Source organism: Nymphaea colorata, chromosome 10, assembly GCF_008831285.2.
Source record: "Nymphaea colorata isolate Beijing-Zhang1983 chromosome 10, ASM883128v2, whole genome shotgun sequence".
Lineage (NCBI taxonomy): Eukaryota > Viridiplantae > Streptophyta > Magnoliopsida > Nymphaeales > Nymphaeaceae > Nymphaea > Nymphaea colorata.
In genome coordinates this window covers 12454285-12468625 of record NC_045147.1, presented here as the reverse complement: position 1 = coordinate 12468625, position 14341 = coordinate 12454285, and the positions used below count along the sequence as shown (strand labels likewise).

At 37.1% G+C, this 14341-nt stretch overlaps 1 protein-coding gene across 1 annotated transcript; it reads right to left on the bottom strand.

Annotated features, from left to right (window-relative positions):
* Positions 1 to 1050: 1050 nt before the first annotated feature.
* Positions 1051 to 4903, bottom strand: LOC116261941 (cytochrome b5). The gene is made up of 4 exons (XM_031640896.2): positions 4761 to 4903; positions 4581 to 4677; positions 2013 to 2079; positions 1051 to 1509 (listed from the first exon to the last, which is right to left on the bottom strand). Exons 2-4 carry the CDS (start codon positions 4665 to 4667, stop codon positions 1259 to 1261), a joined length of 405 nt encoding a protein of 134 aa, XP_031496756.1. The 5' UTR covers positions 4668 to 4677; positions 4761 to 4903; the 3' UTR covers positions 1051 to 1258.
* Positions 4904 to 14341: the final 9438 nt, after the last annotated feature.

Below are 14341 nucleotides of genomic sequence, written 5' to 3'. Positions count from 1 at the left end.
TATATAAATTTTAAGAGAGGAATCCAACAAATGACTAGCTACGAAGGGCAATGGCCAAGCATGGTTGACATGTCACTTGTTAGAAAACAATAGTTCATTCTGAGATGAATCTTTTCGAAAAGAAAAGGCACGGATGAACCTTGAACAAAAAACTTACACGTTCGCATTTCTTTTACCACCTTTGCGGAAATTGGGGTACATTTGCGTGCATGAACAGGCAAACCTTTTGTTCTATGTTCTTAAACGGAGCAAGAAAAAGATTTGATCTTCTTGGATTTTAAGACATCCAAAGGAAACGACGCTAATGAATGAATCAGGTTTTGAACTTTGAGGCTAGGACAAAAAATCCAACCATTTATTAACTGGATTCAGATTATTGATATTTGGAGTCAGATGTAGTCTATTAAAATAAACCTTGTCAATAATAGCTTTAGACCCAAACTGCAACAGGTGAAGGGATTTGGGATTCTGATGCAAAATTGCATACTGAACGTATCAATTGGGAGTTATTTTTCTTCCCAAATCTGATGTGTCTAGATTCATATTCAGGGGCAGTAATCAAATAGATTCAAACATTGGCATTCCTCTAATCCGCAATGGGCTGATGTAACATGGGCCTCATGATTAAGTTCGAGACATTTCAAACGCATGATGTAAAATGTCGTTGCGCGAAGGTTTTATAGAGTATGACTAGACTACATAACACAACATATGCATAATTTTATAGCTATTGCAGTCCGAAGAAAAGGAATAGAGAGGTGATATACGATCAGCAGACATTTGTGAATGAAATTGATAACCGTTCGGTGTGGTGCTTTTAGAAGCACATGCAACCAGAAGAAAAAGGTACATGCAGTTAATGGAAAAGCAGTCCACTGGTAGCAATATTAGTTATCTGCCGGTCACCGGTAGTTTCACATCAGCATCCGATCATTTCATCATCAATTTGCAAGAACATTAGTTCGAACTCGGGCAACATCATCATAGAATTGCCAGGCAAAATATCCAAGCAAGCACAAGCCAGTAGTTTCAGGGTTTAGCGCACTAAGCTAACACCAAGGAAGTTCTGTGTTTGACAGGTTCTCAAATAACCAGTCCAATCTATTGGAATTTGAAAAACCAAGTTCTCAACCAACAACGAATTCCCGTTGTTCCATTAATGTTTTGAATTCACCACACTCACACTACGGAAAAGACACAGAAAATTCTAACAGGTCATTTATAGTGAAAAAGAAAAAAAAATCTGCAGGGAACACATTCAGCTGCTCTTGGTGTAATATCTTACTGCAACAGCCAATGCCAAAATCAACAATGGCACCAGGAACTGCAAAATCTTGATCACAAACTCAGGTGTCTTATCAGGGTTGTAAGGTGCCTGCTTGGCTGGAACGTATGTGCGTTTCAAGGGGATAGTTGAGACATCAATCTTGCCTATACAGTACTTGGCCATCATATCCCTCGCAGCCTTGCTATGACCAACATCTTCAAAATCATTTGTTGCATCTTTCCCTGCAAAAGAAGGGAGGGTACACTTAGCCTACATATTGTGTACATGACAAAAACCTTGTCCAAGGGTAACAGTTTTGTGTCTATTTCCCATAAGGCGATAACATGGTATCTAGTAGAAAAATATAAAAGATGACTTTTATCTGTGACCACATTACATGTTTAGCACTCAATCATTTAAGAAGCACCTTACACAACCTGACCGCTAAAATTTTAATAAGCATCATATCGATGAGTATTGAGTTACAAATGTCAGTTTACAAGTAAAAAAAAAAAAAAAAAAAAGATCATTTATATGCACTTACCAAATAAACTACGAAAACAAAATTCATGGGGCTCATTTACAATATTTGGAAGCAAATAGAAGAACCCACAAGTTAAACAAGATGATGCAGTAGAGAGATAAACATAACAGCCACCAATTACACAAGCACACACATGTATCCTGACATGTAATAAAATGATGAGTACAGATTATTCAGTATGAAAAGAAGTGTGGTGCCTACCAGTTGCAGATAGAAGGACCTCGTCTCCTCCAGGATGGTCATCCATGAACGAGGTCACGTCATATACCTAGGAAGAAGGAAAAAGATGGCTATTAATATATATAAATATTTGAAAAATGAATTAAAATGTAATGATCTGTATAACTTATTAAAGTAAATACAGGCATTGACACACCCAGTCTCTAAATACAGAGAAACCAAATCAAACTACAGCCACAACTTCAGTGTCACCATCCAAATAATCCTTACAACCAAAGAACCAAGTAGTATCAAAACAATGTTTTCCATGATACGGTCACAAATGTGAAGGAACTAGTTCTGTGCCACTCCCTTTTTGACATGGTAGATGGAAAGTTTAGCTTTCCCTCTGCATGACAAAAGGGAAGGAAGAAATATGTTGAGGTGAAATTGACAATGGAAATGGTGTTACATGTACAGCACATCAGTAGAAGTAAATTTCAATTTTCTAAGAAGAAATGAGCATTTGCCATGAAGGGGCAAACGACATGAACATAAAATTCTGGCCAAAAACTTGACTTTTCTTTTCCAACTATCAGCCTCAAAGCATTATCGTGAACATTGTTTTCGGGCTTATACCATTAAGGTTTTCCTCAGATATCAATCATGAAATTCACTTTTCTCAGGATAAAAAATATAAAAAATTAACAGAAAAATTTATTAAAATTTGAATTTTCTACTATTTTTCTTACAAAAAAATTGACAAAAAAGCAAAACAAAAATTATAATCCTAAAAAGAAACCTAAAAAATATAAAATATAAGAAACATATCATTTTGGAAGAATGTGAAAAACCTGCCATATTAAAATTTGGTGTTTTTTTGCAAAAAATATTGTGATTTCTTTCACGTTTCTTCTATTTTTTGTCTGTTTTTCTAAAAAGCTGATATTTGTCACAGTAGTACAACGTAAAATGATCAATACAGCAACACAATAGCCAATACATGTATTACCGATTCTTACAACAATTGGTTCAATATATCCTCCAACAGATGAGAGGCTGAAAAGTCCTCAATCTTCACAACTATAATTTTTCATCTCCTAACATTATTATCCTTTGATGAGAAATACATATTTTTGTCATTAAGACGGTCATGGTCCTTGTTCGTGCGTTCTGGGAAATAATCAAGAAATTATAAAATTCTCTTTCTTATTGCCATCCTGAAACTAACCCTAATCATTAATAAAGTCAAAGCAAAAGTTCCACCGAGTAGGGATCACATCACAGATAATGCTGCAACAAAGTAACCATAAGAATGTTGCATTATTCACAACTAATTGCCACAAATGATAGAAAGTGCATGAACATGTGCAGTGATCACGTGAATGTGCAACAAATATAGAAAAGGTAGCCTATGAATTTCAGTTTGACTTTCACTTGGAAAGAAACCAAAGAGAGCTTCAACAAATTTCTAGTGTGATAATGCCAAAGCGTAGTTTCACCACTGTAACAACCATCAATACTAAGGTAGAGCAGCAGTGTACATTCATATAAGAATCAAACCAAAAGCTTTATCCAAATCAATCATCCTTCTTCTTAAGTAGAATAAGGAAGAGCAGAATGTACAATATAATGAAATAAAACATGGGCTTGAAGTCAACAAGAACAACGATTCTAGGCAATCTGTGTCGGCTACATATCCGTCAAATGGAATCAAATGCACTAAAAATTGTAATCCGTCAAGTAGAATCAATTTATTCTGCATGACTACACCAAAAAGGATTAGGAAAAAGACCGACTGAAAAGGGTCCAAGGAAGAGAAAGAGATAATGGACATCTGTAGAAGATATAACTCCACCAACAATTGCTAAGCAAAATCCCGGTTGTGAGAAGTTACAATTAAATGCTAGTTAACGAAAGAAAGCCGCTACTGCCTTGAAAAAAGATCATGGACTAAGCAGCGGGGCAGGATCTCTGACATTGCCCTCTACTTAATTTACGACAGGTTCATCAGTCAGGCTGAGGCAGATCCATTCACCAAACGGTCTTTCAGCTTTTCTATCTAGGGGACAGAACCATGCATGAAAAAGCTACTGCTTCAGCAAAACCTCAAGTGAGTTGATGCCCACAAAGCTTTTCATCAGATGATGAAGAGGCTTGTAACAAGTTGGGTAACTAAGACTACCGTGAACCTGTTTCATGGGCAGATCTGATCGAAAGAAGGCATCGTTTTAGCCACAAACAGGTGGTCAGGAAAAGAGGCAGCTTTGCATGGTGGACATATATGTGGACAACTCGACAACGCACAGAAACACACAAACAGGAACATAAACCAGCAAAACCCAAAACAAAAAAACCAGGGAATCCAAGCACTCATGATCTAAATAGAAATAAGCAATACAGTGATCCCAAACAGAAACTGATACCACTATATCTCAACAACCAAAAAAGATGAGCACGAAACCGAGAGGCGAGAATCAGATATTGGGCTTAGAACTCAAAACCAAAAAACATGCAAATCGACCAAATCCAACACAGATCGACCAAATACAAAGCATCAACACAGAAAAACGCATACGGGCCACAAAACAGACGAGAACAAGTCCCAACCTTCCCCTCGATGATGAGCCAACAATCCTTGGTGAGATTGTGCTTGGAGACCTCCTCAAAAGTGTGAACCTTCTCATCAGAAGCCATTTCTGCTCCACTGCAGACAGTACAACAGAAGATCACGACACAAATCTTCCACAACAAGAACAATCTTCGGATCCAAAAGTATGAAAGGATTACCGGGAAGAAGAGATCTTCACTGCACTGTGGAACGCAGAAGGTCAGCGAGTTGTGATGGCTGGAAGCCCAGCCAGGAACGGCAGCTATTTAGAGGAGCCCCGACGAAATGCCAAATGCCCAAATGGTGCAGGAAATTAAGAGGATGTAACGAAAATGGCCTCCTCCTCGTGTTACTTTCTCCGCAACGTTGTATTTCAATACCCCGCACGAACTTTCCTTATTTGCAATTCACTTATTATATTGCATTTAATTAAGTATCATTTGATTTGACGCTTACTTATTTTACGTGCAACCGTTGTTATAAATATATTGTCCCGTATCCAGTATCCACTCTTATTGTATTTAAAAAGTTAATTTAAAATATTTTTGAATTAATAGAAGAATAAAATCCCCTTAAGAGCAGCCTCTTATTTTGTCATTGTATTAAGAGTGGAGTTTCCTCTAAGTCAAACAAGTGCTGCTCAAATGAAAATCACAACTTGTCCCACTACACCAAACCCCTACGATATTCTGATAGTTGGCATTAGTGCTTATTAAGTAGAGATTATTGATTTTATGTGCATACCAGTTAAATGCAAATAAGGATTATTCGTCTCATCTTATATATGACATTTACAAAATGCATAAATTGAAACACATGTGGGGTCGTGTATACATAAATATTAATTAAGTTAACGATAGTTTCGAAGGTTCATTCATACTTTATGTGATTTCCTCAATCCATAAATATTATAGGTACAATTCTTCCTCTGTCTCTCTCTCATTATAATACTGGCATTTACTATATGGCTTGGATTTTCCTGCAATTTAAAGCTGTCTTTGATTAGTTTGATTGAAGGAGTCACTTAGAACTATAAGATTCAAAGGAATCGGAAAAAATACTTTCCCGAGGGAGTCGACCGGGGATCAAAGGAAGCTCGCCGCCGGAAAGACTGATTCCTTCCAATTTCATATCGTAAAGATGGGACCGCCGCCATCAAGGCTTTGGTAGGTATTACTACTGCCGGACAAATTTTTAAGAGAACGGCGGGGCCCCAGGGTAGGTGGCGCTCAACCTAATTTGAATTCAAATTGTGTTCTTCTTCTTTATCCTGGTGTATATATTTGCATGATTTACTGAAATTCGACCTTCGAACCCGAAACCTGATGGTAGTTGGGATGACTTATGACCACCAAGCTAGGGGAGGACGTGTGCAGAGAGGGAGAGACTGGAATTTATTTGAGTTAATTATCTGGAGTCTTACAACTCCTCCCATTTGGTGGGTGCAGCTACCAAAACCAGCCTGCTCCACAACTTGGCCTTTAAAGCACTCCGACACTGGCACTAACATTAGGAGACTAAAGCTAACTGATTATTTGGCAACAGCGACAACATGTTGTTATTGTATCTGTTTTAAAAATCAGGGAAGATTTATTATACTTTGAATTGTTTCGCCAACTTGCTTAATTTTTGAGACAGATACATGAAACGGTAACATCTTGTTATTATTCTCAAACAACTTTTAAAAGAGCCAATGAGATTAAATACCAACATTCATGGTGGCTTTTTTTTAGTTATATTAGTTATTTTTTGGGTCATCTGGATTGCCAGCCAAACGAGAGGTGGTAAATATGATCTAAAGGGCACAATATTTTCTTTGGACCATCCTCCATTTGCCTGCCCCTCTTCGGGACCACAAACAGGAGAGAGATTTTGCTTGTTTCTTTCTCAATGGTAGTAGATGGTGGATCTGATGGACATCTTTAGATTGTTTTTTTCTCGTAGATTCAATGTTTGGGACACGGGCAGAGTAAAAAAATTTTCATGAAAGGGGCACAATTAAATTAAAGTTTCTAAATTTTGGCATAGGCCGAAATATCATTTTTTTAAAGTTTTGTTTATGATAAGTAAAATTTTCTAAAATTTACGTATAAATTAAAAAAAACTGGCTCGTGACATACTAATTAATATTGGTTGACGCACTCATCTAACTCAATTTTACAAAAACAAAGTTTCTTAATGACTTTTAAATAGTGGGTTTATATGATGGGCGACACACTAAACGTAGTCTTCATGAATATCAATTTTCAGTCCCTTTTGTAAAACTATGCTTTGAGAAAATTGGGTTTTTTCCCAAAAAAAAAGAAAACCAAAATTTTACCCAAAACTTGGCTTTAGGATATCATCCAAATGCCCTCTTTAATCACTTTTACATGATCTAATAATCAAGAATATGCTTAACTACTCATGGAGACAAATGTGTGCGAGGAACATAGACTTGTAAACCTTTTACAACCCTTCTTGATTATGTTAACTACTTGGTTTTAAATTGAAAGAAAGAAAAAAAAAACACTGCAGATATAGTTTCAAAGCCAAAAGGAGGTTTTTATAAACATTGTTAATTTCATCGTCATCAAAATGAAAGATTCAAGACCACAATCAACGTACAAAAATATTATTGTATTCATTTAACAGTATCTTATAAAGAATAATCAAAAGAAAAAATTTAACAGCAACAAAGAAAAAACTGGCGGGTTCAGCCCTCAGATTCCGATGTTAACAGTAATAAGAAAAATGTTTTTTTTTTTTTCAAAAATATATATACATTAATTACGAATAAGAAAGCCAAAAACAAACAAAAGAGATGGCTTGGGTTCTTCTTATACGTTCGTCTACTGTACACTTACATTTTCCATGGGCAAGATGACAAAAATACCTCGAAGAAAAACCAAGAATAAAATGAAAGAAAACAAAAAAGTTTTTTTTTTTTTTCATTTTGCCTACAAATGTAAGCGTGTACAATGAGTCTTGCCAACTCAAGCTTGACTTGAGTTCCACTCTTTGTAAATGAGTCGAGTTTGAACTTAACAGAAAGCTCAAACCCACAATTGAACTCTATTTAACTCAAGTAAGCTCCCAACTTAAAACTAAAAAAAGAGAATAAGTCAAATGAAGAGTTTATAAGAAGGCTTAAACTAATCAAGTAGTGAACTCGACTTGACTCGAGCTCGACTCGAACTGAACTGAGCCAAATTAAGTCAAACTGACCACGAAAATGTTACTTTCAGAAAATAATCATTTAAATGAAGACCCCAATTGACCTACGAAAGTGTCCCATTTTTTCGAGGAACTTACGTGAATAGGATCTAAACGGGTCCACCCCGCACTTGCTTTTAGCCGGGCTAAGCCTCCGGCCAGGCCTCTTGGTCGACGACGGTCCAAAATCAACGGCGTGGCATATACGGTAATTGGAGGTGCTCCTCCGTGTCCATTTTCGGCAAGAACTTTTTGGAGGAAAACCACGAGCTGCCCGTGCCAATGGGCTCTCCCACCACATCGCCCACAGGAACCAAGTCAACGGTCAAACAGGACGTGGACCTTTTGATTGGTCCAAGCCAGCAGCCCACCAACCCCCAACTCCCATGGAATGTTTTACGTATCGGCTGCAAGGCGAATCGCCCTGCAAACAATGAGGCGGAGAATCGGGATGTCTTGTCCCGAATTGACCAATCTAAGGTTAGTTTTGAATAATTTAAAATTAAGAATCAGTACAAGGTGGCTTCAATTCATTTAAATTGATTTTTTTATTATTTTTGAATATTTAAATGAAAAGTAGTGCATGTACGCCAAATGAACTACCATATCACGTGGACTCATTTGCCAACAACTTTTATCAACTCCTCAAACTAAACTCATATTAAAGTCTTCATTTGGTCGAACTATAACTTTGCTCATAATTATATTAATATGGTTTTTTAATAAACACAAAAACCGCCAGTCATGATCCTTTTGTCAAATTGAATAGTTTGTAACTATTACATTTTAATTTTGGTTCAAATTGAATTCAGATTAAGATGTGAATGTAATAAATCAGATCCGGATTAGATTCAGATTGTGAAATCAGATTTTAGATTCTGATATGACTTTTTTTTGTTCGTATTTAAATTCGAATTTGACTTTGAATGTATGAAAAAAGTGGATACAATTATGGGCATATCTGATTTAAATATAATACATTGACATCCCTATGAAATGAGGTTGTGTTTGATATCCTCGTATTTGCATCAACAGACACGTTTGAGATATCATCGGTCTCAGTAGCATGGATTTCAAATCCATTCTACATGTTAAAAACTGTAGATTTAAGAGCGAATGTGGGTGGGGTCCGATCTTAAATCCATAGATTTGAAATCTTTTGGATCTCAAATCATCATAGATCTCAGATCTGCAGTGAATCAAACACAAGCTAAAAGAATTCCAACACATAAGAATTGTGTCTTGGTTTATTGGAATGTTTACTTTATCTCCCTTCTCATATAAAAAGCTTCATCGGCTAGATGACAGAAACAACCAACATTTAAGTTCCTTTTAGCTTGTATAACTGGTCGAGCTCGATATTGAGAGTAATGACCGCGTTTGTGCAGGCAGCTGCCCACACATGACATGCGTATGCCTAGCTCTGCAACTAAACTGATTGATTGCACTAGTTGGCAAGTCAAATGCAAAACTAATGAAAACTTTTTAAGTAATAACTAGTTGGCTGTTACATTAATTGATAAACCTATATATTGGATCATGCAGTTAGCTATAAGTGTTCTTGAGTATATATTTAAAATCCACTCAACTCAAGAACTAGTGTTGCTAAACAACTTGTCCTCGTATTTCCTTGCAAGCACATAATATTGGACCCAGACAAACCAGTAATTAATTTAGAAATTGGCTCGATAACGTTGAAGTTTTCATCTCGCCAAGAGATCTAAGCCAAGTAAGTTGGTGTTTATCTAGATTATTATTCAGCCAGAAGTCAGAAATGAATCTCTTTCGGAGAGAAAGAGATTGCTAAACATTCATTTGATCTTGATTCTTGTGGACAGAACAAGACACACACACACACACACACACACACACACATATATATATATATATATATATATATATATATATAGAGAGAGAGAGAGAGAGAGGTGTAGAACACATAAACTAGATACCTTATGACCAAAGTGAACTGGTACCGATCCAATGAGATCCCTGGAGAGCAACGATCAGGATAGTTACAGGATTTGGTAATTGGATCTGAATCTCCTCCAAAGCTAGACAGCGACGGTGTTTTACTTCCTTAGTGAAAATTTTCCTCGCAACCAGGTAGCAAGGTGGCTTACACTGAAGAGGATCGAGGTACGAATCTCATGGTTGCTGTCATGCTCTATGAATTCCATGGTTGCTGTCATGCTCTAGTGTTTTACTTCTTTGGGCTGCAAAGCATGGCACCCGAGTTGACGGATCTACTATAGATGCACCCAAACCCTGAACCAAGTCGGAACTTCAAAGGTTTAAGGGTATGGTCTTGGAAGTTTGATGCCGAAAGTAGTTTCTCGTAAACATTCAAAAACGAAGGCAAAACTGAAAGAACCAAACGGATCTTCCATTCAAGACTGGAATGGACTCCTAATGGCCAATTTACTCACAAAATGCTCCTCACTGGAGTGATATGGAATGAGTTATGATCTGGAGACTAGGAAGGCTAGGTTATTCTGAAAATCGTCTCTGTAGAGAATAAAAAGGGGATCTGATCATGTCATTTGGTTGCAGGAATCATGTTTCGGAATTTACTTGTGCAGGTGTTAGAAAGCTTTGTTTGCCATGATAAAATCTTTCATGAAATTGATTAATTTGTTGACCCAGTTTAGTTTCTCTTGACCACCAACTTTCTCTAGAAGGATAAGAACAATTTTTGAATGTTTTTAGTGAATAAAACCAAAAGATATTGACTGGATCATAACTTATAACCAAGGAAGCATAAAAATCGTGTGATATTCGCGTTGTTGTTTGCAAAGTCTGCCGAAACATGCATTCAGGATTAGCACTTCAGTAACTTATGAAGTTTCTTTGACACGCTGTGTAGCATACAGGGTAAACTAGAGACCAGATGAGCATAGTTTAAGATCGTTTAATTAATTAGACGTGACCTATATTGCGTATTCTGAAACAACATAAGATATAACTTAAGGAAATAACCTGAAACAGGCATGCCTTGAAGATGTAAATATGAAAATAAAGAAACATCGACGGGATGGTGTGGGCAGTTGCCCACACCAGTCTCAATGCTGTTGATTGCAAAAGGCGATGGATCGTGCTGTTGCCTGTCGGGCAGAAAAAGAACTTTGTTCGACACAAAATTCATGTTTTCGGCTGTTCAAACAGACCCATTTTTTCAAGGGTGAATCTGAACAAGAAGGGGTGAAGTCGGGAATCTTTTGTAGCAAAGGTCAAACTATAGTTTCAAAATTTTAATAGAGGCCGAAATAAAAAAAAAAAATCAAATTTTTTATATATATTAAACTAAAATTTTTAGATTTGCATATAAATTTTTAAAGTTTTCAAAATCTGAATGCATGCTTGTGGTGCATCCATCACTTGTGCTAGGATTAATGGAACCAATGAACAGAGTTGGGCCCAGGCCAGCTGGGCCATGTGTAAGAGTTCCAAAACAAATGCACGGGGACATGAGGAAATCTGTAAAGCGGAGCTTCACCATCGTCTTCTTCGCCCAGCGGAATCCCGTTGTCCCCGAGAACGAAAGAAACGGGAAGGTACTGCCACAGACAAATCCCACCAACGCCTTCCCTACTTTCCCTTGTTTTCTTCACGACCAAAAGTATTACAGCCTGTGTTTGGGAGTAAACTGACATAAACATTGTCTGGATCATTAATCTCTTGAGAAGCGTTTCCATGAATGCCAACACTAACTAAGATACAATTTCGACGTTAAAGATACAATTACACTACTTGAACAAGTTGGTGATCGACGGACTTGCACAGGTTGACGGATTCTTTTTTTTTTCTCGTTTTATTTTGAATGGTTTAGATCATGTTGTCTAACCTATCAATTACTTACATTTAGGGGTGAAAACCCGTAATTCCCTACGTACTTCCTGTACTCAAACTGAATTGTCCAAGTGTTCTCCCGCTTTGTCTCACTTTGTATCCCGTGGACTCGAGCTCGACTTGTTAAAGCTCGACTTGTGAACGAGTTTGAACTGAGTCATTTGCTTAACGAGTCAACTCATTTAAATAATCAAGTCGAGTTTGAGTTCACTGAACTCGAACTGTTAAAACTCGATTTGGCTCGAAAATGATGTGTAACGATTTTTTAAATATCTAACTCGTTTTTTAATTAAAAAACCGGTATATTGACGTTAATTAATTAGGTAAGTTTTTACAAAAGTTTCTTCAAGTTTGTCAAGCCTTAATCGAGTTCGAGCTCGAGCTCGAGCTCAACATGTAACTGCCGAGTCAAAGCTTGAGCTACTTCGGTCGCTGCTCGAGAGGTTTCATTAGTTCGACTCTGCCTACTTGTTTGTTTGTGTGAGTTTGTTAGATCCTATATATCTATATCTATATCTATATATATATATATATATAAATAAATAAATCGGTGGATATGTAATCTGTTCATGTTTCTTCATTTTCAACGTTGTGTATTCCACTTAAAAAGATGATCAAAACAGTGACGAGCGGCAGCCATGCCTTGCATTTTGGAAGCCATCTTCTCCGACTTGTCCCATCAGAATCACGTGGGTGCTCAGAGAGAGTACTTATCATTGCTTTTGTGTGAATCAGCTCATCAGGGATTGGGATGCCATCAAACGCGTATAAACATAATTGGCCTTCACATCAATCTATTCTTTTATCTCACTCATTTCAGCTTTTCTTTGATGTCCATGCTGCAGTTTAACACCTGGGAGATTGGCAGTCCACAGCCAATGTCTGAATTTGACAGACTCCTGTCGTCTACCTAAATGTCTGAATTTAAGCACTGCACTGCATGAGCAAAATATCTATATCTACATGTACTGGAGGAACTGAGAGCCGCCCACTGTTACAATTTAGGAGATGAGATCCTTTAAGTATGGACTTGCGTTACTACAGAGCGTATATGTTTCTGAGAGAATATCCTCCTGATCATCTGTAGAAATAATATTGTGAATTGATGTTCGGATTCAGATTAGATACGTGAATGAGAAATTGAGCTCAGGTTAGATTCAATGCAACTAAAAGATGCGAAATATTTTGAAATGCATATCTCGATCGACAATTTACATCCTGCTCAGTTGCAGGATTGAAATTCGATTTGCTTGCCTTCATTGGAAAGCAGGTTAGCTTCGGTTCCATCTCAAAGTTTATCCAGCAGAAATGGATCAAATTTGTTGGTGGGTAGATTTCAAGTCACTGCATGCCACGGGAATGGAAGTTCTCGTTACTGTCACGTCACTTGACAGGGCCACCCATCGAGTTTAAATTTCTACAGGAGTGGAACTAAATCTTAGTAGAATTATTATGCACGCCCTTCTGAAAATCCAAGTTTTCAAATGCTTTAGAACTTAAGAATTAAGCAATTTCCTACACATCTTGCAGATCAGTACATCTAATATTATAGCTTTTAGTACAAGAAACACCATTTTTTCTACAAAAAAAAAAATCGTTTATTTTTCAGATTATTCTAACTTAAACTTTCCCCCGTTTTAAAGCTTTTATTGAGATAAAAAATAAAAGACAGAAAATTTCAAGAGGTAGCACTAATCAAAATTAGGGAGGCACTCAAGTGATCTTTTAAATAAATTAAAACTCTTAAATTACGGTCAGAAAGGGAAAAATTGTCTACAGTACTGGTTAACGTCTTTCCGCCGGAGTTTGAATCTCTTGAGAACGTACTTTCTCCACATTATGAAAGATGTCTCCACAAAAAAAAAAGACTCAAACGAATCGACGAGTACCACTTCATTCACCAGTTAAGAGCAGTGGAAAACAACTTGAATTGGCTGATTTAAATTGAATATTCATTAGCAAATCATGTCGGATCAGAAAAAAATCAGCCGCCTTGCAGATCCAATCGATTTAGTTTTTATTTTTACAACACTGGTTAGGAGCTGGGATTCATGCTAAACAAGATCCAGAGCCCAATACTGGATGACGGTTTTATATATATATATATATATATATATATATGTATATATATATATATATACCCAAACCGAAAGGACATAGCACAGCTTGTTGAGTGAGATGATCAAAGGTGACTCTAGTCGGATAGCTTTCACTCACCTAGAAAATAAGGGCCTGTGGATGATATTTCATAGTGTTTCATTTAAATTACTAGCAACCACATATGTGAAATCCATCACGGAGGCAGTTAGCCCAACGGATGGGGCGGGGGCTGGTAGATAGCCAGTCTTTATTTTGAATCTCCGATGCACCAACTTCATCAACTGTGAAAGAGCAGCCAAGTTGAATTTCAATAAGGTTGCTGCCTCGAGGCATTGAAAGCAAGTCTGTATCTTGGGGGATGAGGGGAAAGGTATAAGGGCTTCGGTCATTTTGTTGGGTAGAATGAAATACTCATCCTATTCACCAACGCATATATGAAATCCATACCTTTTCCATGATAGGGCGGCGGACCATGAGTTCCAATACTGAGGGATTTGTGCCTGCTGAAAAGATACCTAGTAGTCTCTTTTTTGGCCAAGAACAGGACAACTAGACCCACCAACAAACAACAGACCAAGATCACATGAACTCAAAGTCCTAATGAAATCATGATACA

Coding starts and splice junctions, on each gene's coding strand:
- LOC116261941 (XM_031640896.2), bottom strand. CDS start 4,667: ATGGCTTCTGATGAGAAGGTTCACACTTTTGAGGAGGTCTCCAAGCAC. Junction 2,080..4,580: donor GGCTCATCATCGAGGGGAAG/GTTGGGACTTGT, acceptor CCTTCTTCCTAG/GTATATGACGTGACCTCGTT. Junction 1,510..2,012: donor GGTCCTTCTATCTGCAACTG/GTAGGCACCACA, acceptor CTTCTTTTGCAG/GGAAAGATGCAACAAATGAT.